The sequence below is a fragment of the Oryctolagus cuniculus genome, chromosome 16 (assembly GCF_051225735.1).
Source record: "Oryctolagus cuniculus isolate XC-2025 breed Fujian yellow rabbit chromosome 16, ASM5122573v1, whole genome shotgun sequence".
Classification (NCBI taxonomy): domain Eukaryota; kingdom Metazoa; phylum Chordata; class Mammalia; order Lagomorpha; family Leporidae; genus Oryctolagus; species Oryctolagus cuniculus.
This window is the reverse complement of record NC_142882.1, coordinates 69893234-69913046: the sequence shown is the minus strand read 5'-3', so window position 1 is coordinate 69913046 and position 19813 is coordinate 69893234. Positions and strand designations below refer to the sequence as shown.

General features: G+C 39.7%; 1 protein-coding gene across 23 annotated transcripts in view; it reads left to right on the top strand.

Moving 5' to 3' along the window:
- Positions 1-19813, top strand: part of LOC103349457 (uncharacterized) — a 92659-nt gene that overhangs the window by 46415 nt on the left and 26431 nt on the right. For 13 of the 23 annotated variants that reach the window (XR_016222678.1, XR_016222677.1, XR_016222681.1 and 10 more), the window contains exons 3-4: positions 13386-13534; positions 17499-17698. The exons of 9 other annotated variants lie outside the window; for them this stretch is intronic. Coding sequence is in view for 3 of the 14 variants with exons in the window: in XM_070059778.2 (XP_069915879.2) it covers positions 13386-13534; positions 17499-17698 (349 nt within the window). In the remaining 11 variants the exon portion in view is untranslated. The remainder of the gene's footprint in view (positions 1-13385; positions 13535-17498; positions 17699-19813) is intronic. One more of the 23 variants, XM_070059781.2, reaches the window with a different exon arrangement.

Genomic DNA, 19813 nt, shown 5'->3' with positions numbered 1-19813 from the left:
TCTAATTAGCTCAAACACACTGCCGCTTACACAGGATGTGCTGATGGAATCATTAACAGTATTTCGTAATGCTATAGGCACTCTGCGACCACAATTGTGTACGCTACTATACAGTCAAAACGACTAGTCCACATCTTAGTTTTACTCCCCCACAGTAAGCACAAATCTATTCTGACCTATTTATCTGTACATCGAAGGGTTTTTCTTTTTTTTTAACTTTTATTTAATAAATATAAATTTCCAAAGTACAGTTTATGAATTACAATGGCTTTTCCCCTCCATAAGTTCTTTTTTTTTATTTAATAAATGTGAATTTACAAAGTGCAACTTTTGTATTGTTGTGGCTCCCCCCCCCCAACCTCCCTCCCTCCCTCCCATGGCCCTCCCCTCTCCCACTCCCTCTCCCATCCCGCCCTTCATCGAGTTTCATTTTCAATCACCTTCATATACAGAAGATCAACTTAGTATACACTAAGCAAGGATTTCAACAGGCTGCACTCATACAACCGCACAAGGTATAGGGCATTGTTCAACTAGTAGTGTTGTTTTTAAGTTTCATAGTAAAACACATTAAGGACAGAGATCCTACGTGGGGAGCCTGTACTCAGTGACTCCCGTTGTTGATTTAACAATTGGCACCCTTATTTATGACATGCGCAATCACCCGAGACTCTTGCTATGAGCTTTCTAGGCTATGGAAGCCCCTTGAGTTCACCAACTCTGAACTTGTTTAGTCAAGGCCATATCACAGTGGAGGTTCCTTCCTCCCTTTAGAGAAAGGCGCCTCCCTCTTTGATGGCCTGTTCCTTCTGCTGGGGTCTTGTTCACCAGGATCTTTCATTTAGATTGTTTTTTTTGCCACCGTGTCATGGCCTCCCATGCCTGTGAGACTCTCATGGACCTTTTCGCCAGATCCGAATGTCCCAAGGGTTGATTCTGAGGCAGGAGTGCTGTTTTGGGCACTTGCCATTCTATGAGTCTGCTGGGTTTTACACATGACTTTTGAGCAGTCATGGAGGGTGAGTCTCCACCATTTCCTAAAGTAGCTGTACTGCCAACCACCTTGTAGTCTGTTTGATACTCCTCCATTAAGAGGAAAGAGTCAGTTCTTGAGTTTGCACAGGTTCATGACTAGCTTATGACCAATACAATGTGAAGAAAGTACTGCATGACATGACTGAGAAAAGACGATGCAGCCTCTCCCTTTATTTTCCAGGATTCTTGCTTTGAATTCCTGTAGTGCCATGTAAGAAGTTGTGCAATACTGAATATGTACCCAGAAGTAGAATTGTTGGATTGTATGGGTGTCCTCCTTTTAAAAGCTATATAAATTTCTATTCCCCTTAACAGTGTACAAGCATTCCCTTTTTATCTCTCATCTTTTTGGTGATAGCAATTCTAATAGACTTGAGGTGGCATGTCACTGTGGTTTTGATTTGCATTTGCCTGATGATTTGTGATGTTGAAAATGTTTCTGTTGGCGATCTTTATAATATTGTCTGTTCAGATCCTTTGCACATTTTAAATTAGTTTTTGGATTTTTTTTTTTTTTTGCTATTGTTTTATATGAGTTCCTCACATAGCTTGGAAATTAAACTCTTAAATAAGGGTACTTCAAAAATTTGTAGAAAAATGAACCTGAAGGGTTATTTTAATACAAAATAGTTTTGAAATCCATGCAAATTTTTCTTCATAATTCAAAATTGTTTATAGAGTTTTAGAAGAACCCCTTGTATATGGTTTGTGAACAGCTTCTCTCATTTGGTGGACTATATTTTACATTTTGTTGTTTCTTTTACTGGACAGGTTTTTAGTTTGATACAGTCCTAGTTGTGTATTTTTCCTTTGTTTCCTGTTCTTTTGATGTCCTGTCCAAAAAATCCAAGACCAATATCAAGGAGTTTTCCCGTATTTGTTTTTAGGTGTTCTAAGGTTTCAGGTCTTAATGTAATCCATTTTTAATTAGTCCATCTGGGTTAATTTTTGTATATGCTGTAAAATAAGGGTCCACTCTGATTTATATGTAAATATCTCATTTTCCCACCACCACTTACTTGAGTGTCCTTTCTCCATCTTGTATTCTTGGAGCCTTTGTCAAAGATTATTTGACCTTATGTGCATGAGTTTATTTCTAACTATTTTGTTCCATTGGTCTATATCTAATTTTGTTTTGCCTATTCCATACTGTATAACACAGTTTAAAATCAGAAAGTGTGATGCCTTTAGACTACTTTCTAAAGATTCTTTGGTCATTAAGGATCTTTTGTGGTTATGTATAGGCTATGGGATTTTGTTTTCTATCTCTGTGAAAAATTTCACTGGAATTTTGATAAGGATTACCTGAATCAGCAAATCATGTTGAGTAGTATGAGTATTTTAACCATATTAATACTTCCAATCAATGAATATGGTATATCTTTTATTTATTTATATCTTCATTTATTTCATTTATTTAATTATCATCTGTTTTCAGTGGCGTTTTATAGCATCCAATGTACAGATTTTTAACCTTTTTGGTTAAATTTATTCCTATATATTTTATTCTTTTTGATGCTATTGTATGCTATTGTTTACTTTCTTGATTTCTTTTTTGGATAGTTCATTGCTAGTATATAGAAATGCAGCTGATTTTTGTATGTTGATTTTGTAACCTACAATGTTATAGAATTAATTTCCAACAGTCTTTTTACTGTTGAATTCCTCCTTTAAAAAAAAAAAAGATTTATTTATTTGCAAGTCAGAGCCACACAGAGAGAAGGAGAGGCAGAGAGAGAGAGAAAGAGGCAGAGAGAAGGAGAGGCGGGGGGGGGGGGGACAGAGAGAGGCAGAGCGAGAGCGAGAGAGAGAGGTCTTCCATCTGCTGGTTCACTCCCCAGTTGGTTGCAGTGGCTGGAGCTGGGCCAATCCAAAGCCAGGAGCTTCCCCCAGGTCTCCCATTCTGGTGCAGGGGTCATCTTCTGCTTTTCCAAGCCAAGGCAGAGAGCTAGATTGGAAGTGGAGCACCTGGGACTCAAACCGGTGCCCATATGAGATGTTGGCACTGCGAGTGGCAGCTTTACCTGCTATGCCACAGCGCCGGTCCCTTCTTTATTTTTGACTTGACAATTTCTGACTGTGCAGTCATTTTTTTAGCACTTTCAAGTGATGTTTTAAAATACGTTATACAGATTATGATGTTAATTTTAACAGGAAGCTTGATCTCTAAAACCCTGTTTGTCATCACTGAGATTGGAAATTTAATGCTTTAAATCAACTTGCTGAGAGTACATGTAGTGCTATTTAGTCATAAATATGTGCAGGGAAATAGCTTCTAGGCAGGATTCATGGCTTTTAAATACTGTATTAGTGCAGTTTTATAGAAAAAAAGTTCAAGAGTATAATTTTTTATTGTATAACCAAATAATTTAGTAGTCTAAATTGTACCTTAGGTTATAAATCTTATTAAGCATTAAATGACTAGTTACAGAAATGAAGGTATACTTTTTATCAAGGATTGAGGGTAATTTTATTAATAGAGGACAGGGAAGCCACTATTTATTATCTTTATCAAAATTCAATAAAGAATTCTTTGATAAGCATTTCATGTAAATTCTCTTGACATGTGTATCAGTAACACTTTTTCCTCCTTAAAATCTTTTTGTGTGTGACATTATCCCTGTAAAATTCAGAGAAGTTAATGATCCTAAAGTGTTTAGCAAGTAATTTGTTACATCTAAAAATTGAATTAAAGTTTATAGTTAATTTACTTTTATAATACAGATCAGGGTGATTTGCATTTAGTTTTGTAATGGTTTCACAGTTTTTTCATTGAGTAGGAGAGAAAGTAATGGTGTTACAGTGAGTGCATGCATTTATCCTACATCCTGGCAGGGTGTTTGTGATTGTAAATGGCATATATCCATGTGTATTAGAGAAGAAATCAAGAAGGGGTATTTCTGTATTGGGACTTTCTAAGAAAAATGCAAAGTGTAATACCTGTTGAAAATAAGCTTGATGATGACCTTTATCTTTTTAAACTTACCTTCAACCAAAAAATTCCATCAATGTTATCAGCTGTTTTGAAAAACCCTAAGAGCCATGCATTCTACTGTGGTGAGCACAGACTAGGTTGGAATGAGCGTGGTTATGGGAAGTCTGCCCTTAAAAGTCCTGAAGATAAGCCCTGATACTAAGTAATACATATTTACTCTCTCTGTGACTAACTCAATAAAGGTTATTCATCAAGGTAATCTTGTCCTTGACTCAGGACTATTCGTAATAAATCACACCCTCCAACTTCAGGATTACATCAGGTTGAAATTATGGACAAAGCAAGTTGCTATGTTAATTCTTTCGTAACACAGGGAGTGGCTTATTATCACATTGCCCACAATAGTATCACCAGCAGTTTTATAAGTTTACAGTGATTTCTCCAACTCTTCCTCAAAACTCTAGGGCTTTGCCTTTTCACTTTTGGAGCAAGAAAGAAAGAATCTTTGCTGTCTCTTATATGCTTGTGATTTGCCATTAGAGTGGATTGAACCCACGAACAGGTAATGCACAATGTCTACTTGCAAACAAACATAGAAACTTGTTAAGGGAATATCACACATGAAATAGAACCAAAGTTACTCAGAGCTGGATTTTAAGAATAATTTTGATTTTTACCACAGACCATCCTAGCTATTGATAACTATTGGAAATTTATACTCTTTAACACCGAAGTGTTAGAACTTTTGGTGGGTTGTGGAAGAGAAATACATATAAAAATTATATTTAAGAAGCCATATGGAAAACCCTTTTAATTTCAGAAACTCTGACAATTTATAGGTTTACAAAGATTAATAATTCCTGATTATACTCTCAAGATTATCCAAGTATAACAGCAAAAGAGCTGCTCAGAATTGCTTGCCCTTTACAAATTACAAATTGTTTTTATGATTGTCATCTCCATTCTTTAAAATAATACTGTTTAAATTTTCCATCTGAGGTAATGAAAGGCTAAGAGAAAACAATTAAAAAATGTAATAGATACTTATCCCACTCTTGGGTTTCTATAATGCCTTTGTTAAATACAGCTAAGTGAGGAAGAATTCGGTAAGCTATGTAAGGTAGCACAAGGGACTGTGTGGGACCTTTTGAAGAAATCTTTTATTTGTCTTTGTATCACTTGGCCTACATAATAATGGCTATGCAAAGCCATTTAATAGTGATTAAAGAAATGAAGTATTTATATTTCTTTATTTTGAGGGATATTTATCCCTCAAAGTGCATATACTGTGTGTCAGGCCTCATGCTCATTGACAGTTCTATCTGGTTGGGCTCTTAGTACAAAAGATTTGGAAGTACAGATATACCCAAGAGTAAGATTTAAGCAAGAAAGAGGCACAAGTGCAAAGAGAGAGAACATGAAACAGTTTACTGGTTTTCCCTGTCTTTCAGAGGATGTTTCAGGAACATTTATCTTACAAAATTATACTCAGAGGGTACTGGACCACCAAAGTGGCTTATTATCACATAGATTTTTGAATGAAGATGAGTGTTGCATGAGCAGGAAGGGTGTCACACTCCCCTTTTGGTATACCATGAATACCAGCTCCCCACACATACACATACCCTAAACCCTGCTGAAAAAGCCCTGGCAACATGCTTCTCAGGAAGGCAGTTTTGCTTTGAGAAACCATCTCCTGTCTCCTTGTCACAAGTAAATAAAGCTTTCCTTGATGTAGCCACTACTTGAGGTTGGTTGTCTGGGGATACCCAAGTGAACAGACTCCCTGTTTCCGCTATCACAGATAAATATGAAGAGCCAGGAAAGAAATAAGGCTGAGCTGTCACTTCATATCCTCTGGGATATGAGTATTTTCCCCACACAATGAAAATAGAATATGAAGCAGTATGTGTTGTAACCTGATGAGACATCAGATTTATATTGGGAGCTCAGTTCTCTTTGGGAAAATGTCTTAGTTTTTTCCTCTGCACCATTGAAACTGTACTTTACAGTGGTAATAATGGTAGTTCAGGTGAATAGAAGTGGTTTATTTAGGCCATTGACATGTAGATGCCCAGTAAGGGCTGGTGGGCAAGAGATGCTCAATAGAAAACAGTTTTCTTCCTTCCTTTCTTGTTTCTGGATCATGGAGTAGTTTTCTGTTAGAAGTGAATGAATGTCACAATCACTCCCAAAATATTTTGAAATGAATAGTTCTCTTATTTGGCTTCACAGATTCTTTATGCTTACATAAAAGGAAAACTCACATAAGAACTTCTGAATTTAGAAGTACTTGACTGTAAAAGAAAAATGAAGATTGAAAACATAAAGGGAATGCTAGCAAAATGATAAATGTTGGTTCATGGTATATTCTTATAGGGGTAGCTGATCCAGCTGATGGACAGCTTTGAACAAGGCATGTTGAAGCTATTCATAAATTTATTTTTAAATTATTATTTTTGAGAGAGTGTACCCATGTGCTAGTTCACTTCCCAAAGGGCCCACAGCTCCTGGAACTAGTTCTGGCTAAAGTGAGGAGCTAGGAACTCCATCTAGGTCTGCTGCATGGGTGATAGGAACCCAATTACACCATCACCAATCCCTCCCAGAATCTGCATGAGAAAGCTGCAGTCAGGAGCTAAAGATCAGTATCAATCCCAGATACTCCAATGTGAGTGGGCATCTTAACTAGCATCTTAAGCACCAGGCTAAACACATGCCCTTGTTTTTAAATTTAGAACAGTATTTAGTGTCAAGCCAGTAGTTTTACTAAGAGTAGGAATAGTTTTACTAAGAGTAGGACAGGGAGGATGGATTTAACACTATCGGAAGTCATTAACCTAAATCTGAGTTTCATACACTTATGCCTTGAAAATGAATTAATCTAGCCCGGTGCCGCGGCTCACTAGGCTAATCCTCCGCCTTGCAGCGCCGACATACCAGGTTCTAGTCCTGGTCAGGGTGCCGGATTCTGTCCCGGTTGCCCCTCTTCCAGGCCAGCTCTCTGCTGTGGCCAGGGAGTGCAGTGGAGGATGGCCCAAGTACTTGGGCCCTGCACCCCATGGGAGACCAGGATAAGTACCTGGCTTCTGCCATCGGATCAGCGCGGTGCGCCGGCTGCAGCGCGCCGGCCGTGGCAGCCGTTGGAGGGTGAACCAACGGCAAAGGAAGACCTTTCTCTCTGTCTCTCTTTCTCTCACTGTCCACTCTGCTGTCAAAAAATAAATAAATAAAAAAAAGAAAACGAATTAATCTGTTTTGCCTTCGATTAAAACCTCTGTTTCATCCAATATATTTTGTTATGAAGCACAGAAGGAAAATTTGCTCTGACTTTATCCCTCTGTGTATTTGTTTAAAGACTGTACATTAGCCTTGAATTAAGTGTAGTTAAGACCAGAAACATAGGCAAAAGGAATTATTTTTTATGGTCATTGAAACATGAAATTGTGCAAAGTAACAGACTGAATCATGAAAACTCAGGTGTGGTAATTCTTCCAAGGTTACCTGGAAAAAAAAGTTGGCTTTTCTTACACCATGCATTTAAAGAAAATGCAGTTAATCATGGTATCACTGATTTGTTAGTTTAATATTGTTTGGTTCTCTAGCAATAATAACGTTGAAGATGCTGATAAGTATTTGGTTGTTAATTATCCCAGCCTCCAGATCAGTGTTTCCTCTTCTTTGGCAATACTTTATGATTGGACTCTCAGAGTACCTCTCTTCTGTTGCTTACTTGTAAAATGTATAATAGAGTATTGTGAATTTAGTCACACTAAGTCACAATAACACTAGGAACTTACTCCTTTGATCTCTGACTTGGTGCCCATTATCTAAACACCTCTGTCTATCCCAGATTAAGGATTTTTATTGTTTTTTGTTTGTTTGTTTTTTAACTTCTGTATATGAAGGAGAATTTGCAGTATTTGTCTGTGTATGGCTTATTCCACTTAATATGATGTCCTCCAGTTACATCAATTTTGTTGTAAATGATTCAATTTCATTCTTTTTTATGGCAGAGTAATATTCCAGTGTATATGTGTGTTTGCATATGTATATGGATATATATACACACATACAAATACACACACAGTGGGATATTCAGTGTGTGTGTATATATATATATGCACATACCACATTTTCTTTATCCATTCATCTGCTGGTAGACACCTTGATTGATTCTACGTCTTGGTTATTGTAAAGCATTTGTTAAACATATAGATTCCCAATTAAGAAGCTTTATCTTTTATTCCTGGACCATCTAGTTATAAATAAATAATGAAATAGTGGGTAGTGGAATGCCTGCGTGAGTCGCAGGTTTTAGCTACTTGTGCTTCCCCTTGAAGAGACTGCACAGGTGACTACAGGGGGCCCAGAAGGACTTTCTTCCTGGAGAATCTTTTGCTCTTCCTCCATGCCTCCATTTCATCGAGTGATTTCTTCTCTGCCTTGAATTACTAAGCATTTTCTTGGAGACTTGATAACTCCCAGGAACTAAATTATTTATAGCACTAGTATAATTTTTAATCAGCTAGTTTTCTTTTTTTCCTGGGATGCTAAATAAAATCTAAGTTTAAGACTTAAAACTAAAGAGATAAGCATTGATAATGATATTTTCATCTAAACCTCATGCTTTTTTGATAGTTTCTTGGTGAAATACCAAGTTTAAGATTGCTATATTCGGATTCAAGGTTAAGGAGCCAGCATTGTAGCATAGAGGATTAAACTGCCACCTGCAATGCCAGCATTCTGTATAGGTGCCAGTTTGAGTCTTGGCTGTTCCACTTCCATTCTAAATCCCTGATAATGAGCCTGGGAAAGCAGCAGAGGATGGTCCAAGTGCTAGGGCCCCTACAATCAAATGGGAGACCTTGAGGAAGCCCCTAGCTCTTGGCTTTGTCCTGACCCAGCCTGGCTACTCTGGGCATTTATGGTGTGAACCAGCAGATGGGCAATCCCTCTCTATCTGTCCCTCTCTGTAACTCTGCCTTTCAAATAAATACATATTAAAAGAAAAAGAGTCAAGGTCAAAAATGAGGCCTTGAGTGGGAGAGTTAAAGCATCACGCAAGCACTTTAAAACTTAAACGTGGATGGGTTGCTACAGCAGGGTAAGTTGCTGCCTGTGACACCTATATGGTGTATCAGAGTGCTGGTTCAAATCCTGGCTGCTTTGCTTCTGATCCAGCTCCCCACTAATACCCCTGGGAAAGCAGTGGAAGATTGCCTGAGTGCTTTGGCTTCTGCCACGTTGGAGATCAGGATGGAGTTCCTGGCTCCTAGCTTTGGCCTGGTCCATTGCCAGCCTTTGTGGGCATTTGGGGATTGAGCCAACAGATGGAAGCTATGTGTGTGTGTGCATGTATGCATGTGTGTGCACATGTGTTCCTATGGCTCTAAAAAACCCTTTAATGTGGCATAATACATACAGTCCAGTTTTATGTTGATATAGATCCATTGCAAATATATGCTTTAAAAATTATTTGTATTATTTAAAATACATGTAAAATATATATGTCTTAAAAGTTGTATTATGTAAAATAGTATACAAAAATGATTTTACTGTTAGATGAGTTACCACGAAGTGATTGACACACAGTTCAGGAAATAAAACATTAATATTCCATGAATTTTATTTGTGTTACATCCAGACACTGTCTTTATACTACTCAAAGGTAACTGTTGTCCTTACTGTTAATGCCATAGATTTTACCAGATTAAAGCCTTTATAAAGAGAATATTGTTCAGCCTTCAAAAGGAAGGGAATTTTGTCATGTGCCGCAGCATAGATAAACCTTGAGGACACCATTCTAGTGATATATGCCAGCACAAAAAGACAGTACTGAATGCTTCCATTTATATTACGTGTCTAAAGTAGTCAGATTCACAAGAACAGTAAGTAAAATAGCTTTTTTCCAAGAACTGGGGGAGGGGAAGTAGATAGTTATTGCTTAATGTATGTAGAGTTTTAGTTTTTGCAAGTTGAAAAAGATCTGTTACACAAACAATGGGAGTATACTTAACACTACCAGAACACTTAGAGATTGTTAGGATAGTAGCTTTTATGTTGGTGGTCTTTTTCTCTCCATTTAAAAAAATACTTTAGAAAAGTTGATGTACAGAGAACTGTTCATAGTACAAATGTTTTCTTTTAAGGTTTTATTGCATAATATTTGAGGTTCAGACTTCTTGTCTAGCAGGGTGTTTCTTAAGGTGTTTTTCTCACTTGTTCATTTTCACTGCTATATTATATTTTGTGTGGATTTACAAAAGTTTTTTGTTGACCATTCTTTGATTAATGGACATCTTTATTTTGAAGCTCTCATAAATAATGTAGCTATGGACATCCTTGTATGTACTTTTTGATGTGCGCTTTACTGTTAGACGTGTATGTAAGAACAGGATTGCTAGGCCATTGAGAATGCGTATGCACACTAATAGATACTGCCAAAAGCTGTTCTGTTTAAAACAGTACTCTGATAACTTACACTCTCTTTTCAGTATAATGGAGTTCAAGTTCCTTGGCATTTGTACTAACACATGGAATTGTCAGTATTTTCCATTAAAATGTGAAATGTATACATTTGGTATACAGTTCTGGTATATGTATTGTGGTCTCCTATTATGTCTTATTTTGTACTTGCCTGATAACTAATGGGCGTAGGTACCTTTTCATGTTAACTGGTCAATTAAGTGTCCTCTTTGGGAATTGCTGTTCAAATCAGTATTGTATCTGTTTTTTTAATGTTCTTGTCTTTTTCTTATTGACTTGTAGGATTTCTTTATTCTGAATATGAGTCTTTGTTACATGAATTGTAAACATTTCTCAGTCCATAGAAAACAGACTAAGTGCCATACTTAATGGTGAACGAATAGAAGCTTTCCACTTGAGGTTGCAATTGAGACAAGTATATCTCTTGTTATCACTTCATATCAACATTGCATTAGAGCTCCTTGAAAATATATTAGGTAAGGAAAAGAAGCAAAAATATATAATAATTGCAAGTGAAGAAATAAACTCATTCAAAGACAACATTCATTGTGTATTAAGAAAATTCAAAGAAGTCTATGGATGAACTCTTAAAATTAGTGAATTTAGCAGTATAGTTGAGTAGAAGGTCAACATGTGAAAATCAACTCTTTTTACATACTAGCCGTTAACAAAGGTGAAATAAAAACAATATTTTGCAGCATATAGATCAGTCAGGCATAAATCTAACAATAATTTAAGGACTCAAGAACAGGACAATTAAAATGTTTAACCTGATATATTAAGATCATTTATAAATTATATACTGTGTTCCTAGTATAATTGTGTTTGAGCGCGCGTGCACACACACACACACACACACACACCAACTAGTCTGTATATCTATAGATTCTCAAATTGATCTTTAGGTTCAGTATAATCCTGATTAAAATCCAGGAAGTTAATTTTTTTTTAATTTTTGGCATAGAAAATCTGTATTGAAATGCAAAGGGTTATTGCAAGTCTTTTTTTTTTTTTTTTTTTTTTTTTGACAGGCAAAGTGGGCAGTGAGAGAGAAAGGTCTTCCTTTGCTGTTCTTTCACCCTCCAATGGCTGCTGCAGCAGGTGCACCACACTGATCCGAAACCAGGAGCCAGGTGCTTATCCTGGTCTCCCATGCGGGTGCAGGGCCCAAGGACTTGGGCCATCCTCCACTGCACTCCCGGGCCACAGCAGAGAACTTGCCTGGAAGAGGGGCAACCGGGACAGAATCCAGCACCCTGACCTGGACTAGAACCCGGTGTGCCTGTGCCGCAGGTGGAGGATTAGCCTATTGAGCCGCGGCACCGGCCAATCACAGGTCTTAAGAATTACTGTGCATCTAAGTAATTGGGGCAGCGTGGTACTATTATAATATTAGATTAATAGGTCAGTGGCATGGAATAGGCTGTAGGAACAGATCTGTATTCAAATGATCGTTGATTTATGACAATGATAACAGAGTAGTTGTGATATGCCTGACTGTTGAAAGTTTGGGTCTTTGGTTCCTTAAAGGAAATGAGCAACCCTCAAACTTTTTGGCCTCAGGACCCCTTTGCATTTATTGTTTATGTAATTTTACCTATTGATATTACTGTATTTGAAATGTAACCTGGAAAATTTAAAGTATTTATGAATTTATTTAAAAGTTTTTAAAGATTTATTTATTTGAAAGGCAGAGAGAAGGAGAGAGAGAGAGAAAGAGGTCTTCCATCTAGTGATTCACTCCCCAAATGGCTACAATGGCCAGAGCTGGGCCAATCCGAAGCCAGGAGCTGGAAGCTTCTTCGTGGTGCAGGGGCCCAAGCACTTGAGCCATTTTCTGCTGCTTTCTCAGGTCATAGCAGAGCTGGATTGGAAGTGGAGCAGCCAGGACTTGAACCAGTGCCCATATGAGATACTGGCACTTCAGACTGGGCTTTAACCCGCTGCACCGCAGCCCTGGTCCTCTATAAATATAATTTAAGCAAATAAAGCAATGTAGTATTAACATAATATATTTTTATGAAAAATTTAAGATTTAGTGAGAATAGCATTGTTTTACTTTTTTTTTTTTTTTTTTTTTTGACAGAGTGGACAGTGAGAGAGACAAAGAGAAAGGTCTTTTACTGTTGGTTCACCCTCCAATGGCCGCCACAGCTGGTGCGCTGCGGCCGGCGCACCGCGCTAATCTGAGGCCAGGAGCCAGGTGCTTCTCCTGGACTCCCATGCGGGTGCAGGGCCCAAGCACTTGGGCCATCCTCCACCGCACTCCGAGGCCACATCAGAGAGCTGGACTGGAAGAGGGGTAACCGGGACAGAATCCGGTGCCCCGACCGGGATTAGAACCTGGTGTGCCGGCGCCACAGGCAGAGGATTAGCCTATTGAGCCGCGGTGCTGGCCTGTTTTACATTTTTACAAAAATTCTTTAATGTCTGACTTGATGGAAGACGAGTGGATACTCATACCTACATCTGCATTCAGTCCAGTAAAATACAGCATTTTAGTTGATATACTGTGAGGAAAATAATGTAGTTGATAACAGGATGAAAATGTTCATAAAGACTTCTCAGGTGATGGTGGTTGTTCTTATTTAATATTGCACCAAAACTTGAAACATAGTAACTTCTCACAGGTTAATTGTGGTATGGCATCTGAAAACTGATGAGTGAACCTTTGCATTCCATTCCCATTGATCTATCTTGCATGATTTTATAATATTTTGCTGGTTTAAACATGCCTTGTTTAAAAAATGTAAAAACATTTGTTTTACGATTTCAAAAATGTATTACTGTCACCATTAATCTCACTAGGAAAGTTTTATTTGTTGGGTGGTAGATGTTTCCCATTTCATTTGAAAACTCACCTTCTACCAAGAATACTATTAACTGTTTTCCTTGAAGTAGGAGACCTATGTCTTTCATGTTTTAGATGACATCTGCTGAAAACCTAAATGTGAATAACCATAGTGCCTGCCAGTCATTACTTCGAGCAAAAAATGGTATTCCACGGAAAGCTTGTGACTCAGAGTCCTACAAGCTATTTTCCTCATCACTCATTGTACTTCATCTACAACAGAGGTAACTTTAACCCATACTTCCCACTTCATCATATAGACTATTGAAAACATTTGAGATGTAATGAAATTAATATTTGCTGCTCATCAAAGGCAAGCTTGAATTGAATTGGCATTTACAAATGTTGCATTTTTATTCTACACGGCAGTGAAGAGCACCTTTACAAGTAGTGCGTCTTGGTGGCGCTGCCTCTCTTCATGCCAAGGCACAATTGCTTTTATACCATCAGTGCAAATGTCAATGCAATGAAAAGACAAACAGCATCTTAGTGTGTTTTTTTCTGAAAAGCATTTTAACTTGTGTACTCCCTGAGAAGGTCTCAGGGACCTCCACAAGTCCAGAGACTGCACTTGAAGTTACTGATGTAGCGTGTATGAACTCGGGTAGTGGTCTAGGAACTTGCTATTTCTTTCTGGAAAGGTCTGTTTCTTGCTGGAAGCTCACTCTTCTACTTTGTGTGTGACTGATCTAGTGGCATCCTGTTAAGTGAGTGCCATGAGCATTTACTGAACACTTATTCTTTATGCTAGATATTAGGCATTCGAAAATGCAAAACCCAATCCGAGCCTTTAAGAAGCTTAATGTCTGTTAGGAACTGAGTAATTTAGCAACTATTAACATAATAAAGTTAACCATTGTAGAAGTATAGATAAAAGAAAAATCAAGCTTGCCTTAGTAAGCCAAGGAAATTTTCCAGCAGTAAATTAGCATTTGATGAATAGAGATGCCAGGCAGGTCTGCAGGGGGAGGGCCATCTGGCTGGACAGCAAATGCTCTGACCTAGAGGCCTGAGGGCACTTGCCCTGTTCTGAAAACAGCATTTAGATCTGCTTGTTGTAAATGGGGGGTCTGGGTGGGAGTTAGGGATGTGGTGAGGAAATTGAGTAATGTAGACCCAGTAGTTCGTAGAAGCTTAGGTTTTATGCTGAATATGCTAGAGAGCCATTGAAGAACGGTGATGGAATCAGAATTCTGAATTTTAGATTGGAGAGGAATGAGGCCAAAGGCAGAGCAAAATTAGAGTGGTCTTGATAATCACCCAACTGAAAGAGAGGAGCCAGAATAAGGCATTTGACAGATAAAGAGGAGGAGGAAGAAGTCAAAAGATAGTTTTTGGAAACAATAGGAAACATTAATAGGAAACATTGGATGAGCTTGAGGAGGTTTAATTAGATTGGAAGTCTGAGAGCAATCCTTAGTGCCACTTCTTAACGGAGTGGTTCTGGGTAATTTAACCCAAATTTCAGTCTCTTCAGCTATAAAATAGGAATAGTGATTCTTGCTCTTTGAGACTGTTAATAATATTTGATGAAAAGGGCCGGCGCCGCGGCTCACTAGGCTAATCCTCCGCCTGCGGTGCCGGTGACCCAGGTTCTAGTCCCGGTTGGGGTGCTGGATTCTGTCCCGGTTGCTCCTCTTCCATTCCAGCTCTCTGCTGTGGCCCAGGAGTGCAGTGGAGGATGGCCCAAGTGCTTGGGCCCTGTACCCGCATGGGAGACCAGGAGGAAGCACCTGGCTCCTGGCTTCGGATCAGTGCAGCGCAGCGGCCATTGTGGGGTGAACCAACAGAAGGAAGACCTTTCTCTCTGTCTCTCTCACTGTTTAACTTTGCCTGTCAAAAAAAATATATATTTGATGAAAAGATGCCTGCAAAGCTCTTCGCTATGTAGTAAGCATATGGTAGCTAATTTATTTTTTTAGGATGATTCCCAAGTAATTTTTGACTTGGGTATCTAGGTTGCTTCCATTTACCACAGTAGGGAATGTAGCAAAGCGAGAGCTGATATAGGATGGGGAAAGATGCTCACATTAGGATTTGTTGTGCTATTTAATGGAAATCTAAAGTAAGGGAAGCCTGGCCTGGAAATAGAGATTAGGGAATCATTGTAGAAGATCCAAATGCAGGCAACTGAGTAAGATGTTCTTGGGGTGAGGACTGGGAGTAGGGAGTAGAAAGAGGTATATAGGGTATCAGTTTGCTAGGCCTGAGTGGTTTAGCACAACAGAATTTATTCCTTTACAATTCTGGAGGCTGGAAGTCCATACTGACGGTGTCCTCGGGTTCATTGTCTTCTGAGGCCTTGGTCCTTGGCTTGTAGATGCCACCTTTTCCATTCGTGTTCACATGGTTTTTCCTCTGTGCACATATTTGAGTCCAGATTTCCTCTTACAAGGATGTTAGTCATATCGGACTAGGATCCACCCTAAAAACCTTATTTTAACTTAATTCTTTAATGACCTTATCTCCAAATAACTGTTACATTCTGAGGAACCGAGGTTAGGACTTCATCACATGATCGGAAGAAACAGTTCTGTCCACAACACAGGGAATTCAAGAACAGATAGAGGAGGGGAGATTGCAATGAGCAAGTCAGGACTGTCCGGAGAGGGAAAAGGGAACAGCAGAGAGCCGAGTCGGTGCAAATGGAGAGAGGGTTTCAGAGAGGACAGAGCCAGCCACAGGCCCTCCAGATTCCCTTTCTAATCACTGGGTCCACATTGTTTGGGTTTTTATAAGTAACTTTTTTTCTAAAAATGTAGCTTACAATAGGAATGCTGAGGTAAATGTTTAATAGGATTTGCTGCGTGATCTCTGGCAAAAAAGGTTATGAGTCAATTAGATGAGGTTTTTGGTGTCAGTACTGAGTAACTTCATGCTGTAGCATAAAATCAATGAAAGAAGAGCCTTGCAATGTGTTTTGTGCAGACAGATGAGACATCATGACTAATCCGGTTAATCAGATATCACAGTCTGCTATTTAAAGCTTCCTACCAGGACTCATAGCATTGCCAAATTCTGTCTTTGGAGTTATACTCAAATTGTTAAGGGGTTTAAGGACTGAGGAATTCTGTGAAGTCACTGTGGTGCGTGCCGGGCTCAACAGACCTCTCCTAGGACCCAGTTCATCGACAAGGCTTGTTATTTCTGCTTCATATCTCAAGTCTCTTTACTTATTTGAATCTCCTTTGTTACCAGCATACCATGAGTTCTGCTCTAGAACTATTGTGGGAGCCTTTGTTTTCTTTAAGATTTTATTTATTTATTTTGAGAGATAGAGTTACATACAGTGAAAGGGAGAGACAAAGAAAGGTCTTCCTTCTGTTGGTTCACTCCCCAAATGGCCGCCATGGCCGGAGCTGCACCAGTTGAAGCCAGGAGCCAGGTGCTTCCTCCTGGTCTCCCACGCAGGTGCAGGGACCCAAGAACCTGGGCCATCTTCTACCTCTTTCCCAGGCACAGCAGAAAGCTGGATCTGAAGAGGAGCAGCCAGCACTAGAACCGGTGCCCATATGGGATGCTGGCACCACAGGCGGAGGATTAAGCTGCGCTATGGCACCTGCCCCTTGGGAGCCTTTTAACACGATTCCCTGCTTCCATTCTTGCTCATTCTAGAGAAATCCTTCCCCCCAAAAGCCAGACTTAGAGTAAAATCCAGACTCCCTACCATACCCTACATCCCTGAATGATGAAGAGCTTGCCTGCTTTCCAATCCTCATTTCCCCACATGTGGCTCAGTTGGATTTTTCGTCTCTCCTCTCCTCCTCCTGCTTCTCATCCTTCCCCTTCCCCCTTCTCTCTTCCCCCTCTCCCCTTCCCTCTTCTCTCTCCCCTCTCCCCTCTCCATCCCATCCCAGTTTCTTCCCTTTCTTCTCAGCATAGTGACAGTTTATGGCTTGGGTAAACTGCAGCTGATTACAAAGGAGTGGCAGCTGAGCCTACACTCACACCCCTGCCCACACCCGCTGTGACACTGGAAGCAGACCAGATTGATCATCACTGCCTGAGCCCTCCACTGAGTTAAGGTGTTTATTAGAGTGCTTCCCACTGAGTCTTCACTGTTGACCACTTGTGAAATCCTATTCATTTTTTTTCTGAGACTCTGTGGCTATTATTATTGAGTATTATTTAAGAAGCAACAGTATTTGGAAGTTGGAAACTTAGTGTTTTTTGCTTTTTAATTCTCAGGCTGTTGTTACCAGTACCCACCGCATCAGAGACTCCCTTTCTGAGGTGTCCTGTGTTAACAGGAACTGTGATGCTAGCGTTCTTCCCTGCCGGTTTGCTTCACCCAAGGACACTTTGGAGCTTGGAGCTTCTCAGGCTCTCCTTTCTGCTGAGCAGGATCATATATGTGGTCACCTTAAGGAAATGTTGGGCACATGATAGTGTGTAATTCTTTATATTAATTGTACCCCAACTTTATTTATTTTCTTAAAATTATTTTCTATTTTCCTCTTTCACTTATTTTATTCTCTTCTAAATTCTGTATCTTTGTTAGCTCTGTTATTCTTTTTGGAATGAGTTGATGCACAAATTGGTAAACAAGAACTGTTCTTAATATTTGTTTAAAGATTTATTTTATTCATTTGAAAGGCAGAGTTACAGATAGAGAAGGGGAAAGGTAGATCTTCCATCTGCTGGTTGACTTCCCAGATGGCCACAAGCCTGGCTGAAGCCAGGAACTAGGAGCTTCATCCAAGTCTCCCATGTGGGTGCAGGGACCCAGGGACTTGGGCCATCTTCTGCTTTCCCAGGCACATTAGCAAAGAGCTGGATCAGAAGTGGAGCAGCCCGGGCTTGAACTGGAGCCCATATGGGATGCTGACATCACAGACAATGGCTTAACCTGCTATGCTATGCCACAATGCAGGTTCCTGTTCTAAATATTTTGAGACCTTCCTTTGGATCCCCTCTTATTACCTTGTATTTGGCTTTGCTGTCGGTCTTAGAAGCCTCCTAGCTAGTCCTGCTGCATTGTCTGTCTGCTCCCAGGCTGCCCACCTCTCTGACCCAAGGGAGTTTTTCTGTAGCCTGTCGTCTACAGAGTGGTGTCTTAACAGCTCAGGATAGAGGGTCTTGGCTCTAACCACGCCCTTGTCCTCATTTCCAGACATATTTCTTGTGGCTCCCCTTCTGCTTCGCATACTTATGTAGCTCTTATTTTTGTCTGTTCTGCCTTTGTTTGCCATTTCACAGAAGCCCTTTTACTCTTTCACTTTTCTCTACTCAGGGTGAACTTCCTCTGTGAAACCTTTGCTAATCGCCTGCAGCAGGGCCAACCACTTCCTTCCTGAGTGTTACTTCCTCCCTTGGTGCACGGTCTGACTGCACTAACCAGGCTGCTGCTAGCCCATAAGCACCCTTGCAAACTAGAAAAAGATACCCGTCTTGAAGATGCTTTATAGTACTTCCAACTGTTGGCAAACTGTCCTAATAAAATAAAATTAGAAATCTGTGGTGCCTGCCAAGTCAACGCAGCTCTGCTAGAGTCACACAGTGCACAGCTGCGCAGTTGTACTTGCTGCTCCTGTCTGTGTTGCTGTATCTTCTAATTGTCTGCATTTCCCTTGGGACCAAGGAGAATAGTTTGGTATCTTGATATTATTTTCATAGTCTCACTGATGGGATGAGGCCCTCAGTAACCATTTGTTAATCAAAAGAAAGAATAAAAGTACACATGATTACCACACTTGTCTGGGGAAATGGCAAGAGAGGCATGCCTGCAAGGCCTTTTACGTTGGACGTGAGGAATGTATTTTGAGACCTTTTCTTTCCACATTCAGATTTCTGCAGTCAAACATCGAGTTCGTATACAGTAGTGGTGGAGAAGAGCAGACGAAGGGCTACACGCTGAGCCTGGAGTCAGCCTGCCTGAGCTTGAATGCCAGTTCTCCCACTCACTGGTTTACGTGATGTTGGGCAGGCTACTTAACCTCTCTGTGCCTCAATGCACAGAAACGTGGAGGGTAACAGTAGTTAACAGCTCCATGGAGTTGTGAGAATTCAATGAATTGTTTTTATAAAATGTTTAGAATAATACCAGCATACCAGAGCAAGAGATTGCAGTGTTAGGCTGTTATCATCGATGTTGTTAAAGTTCCTATATTGGCTCACCGTACTGTTTACTGTTAGCCCTGAAAAGCCGACTTGAACCTGTGAAATACAGCTTCTGTCCTTAGCATCTTGGTTCTGCGGGTGCAGCCTTTTGCTGATTGGCTGCTCCCCTGCCCATACTGGGTTTCTGCTGCTGCAACAGGAGGTGCAGAGCACACAAACAGGAAACCAGCAAGCTTGGCTTTTTCTCCCAATTTGACAGAAAAGAAAGGGGAAAAACTAGGACCTTTTATAGATACCACTTGTTTTAGATTTAAAGTTAACTTCTTACTCATATTTCTTTAAAGCTTAGATTGGTAATAAATCTCAGTGGCATAAAACTAGAAACCAGAGAATTGGGTTTGAAAAAAGTGATTTTAATGTGAAATCTTTTCTAATTGCAGGGC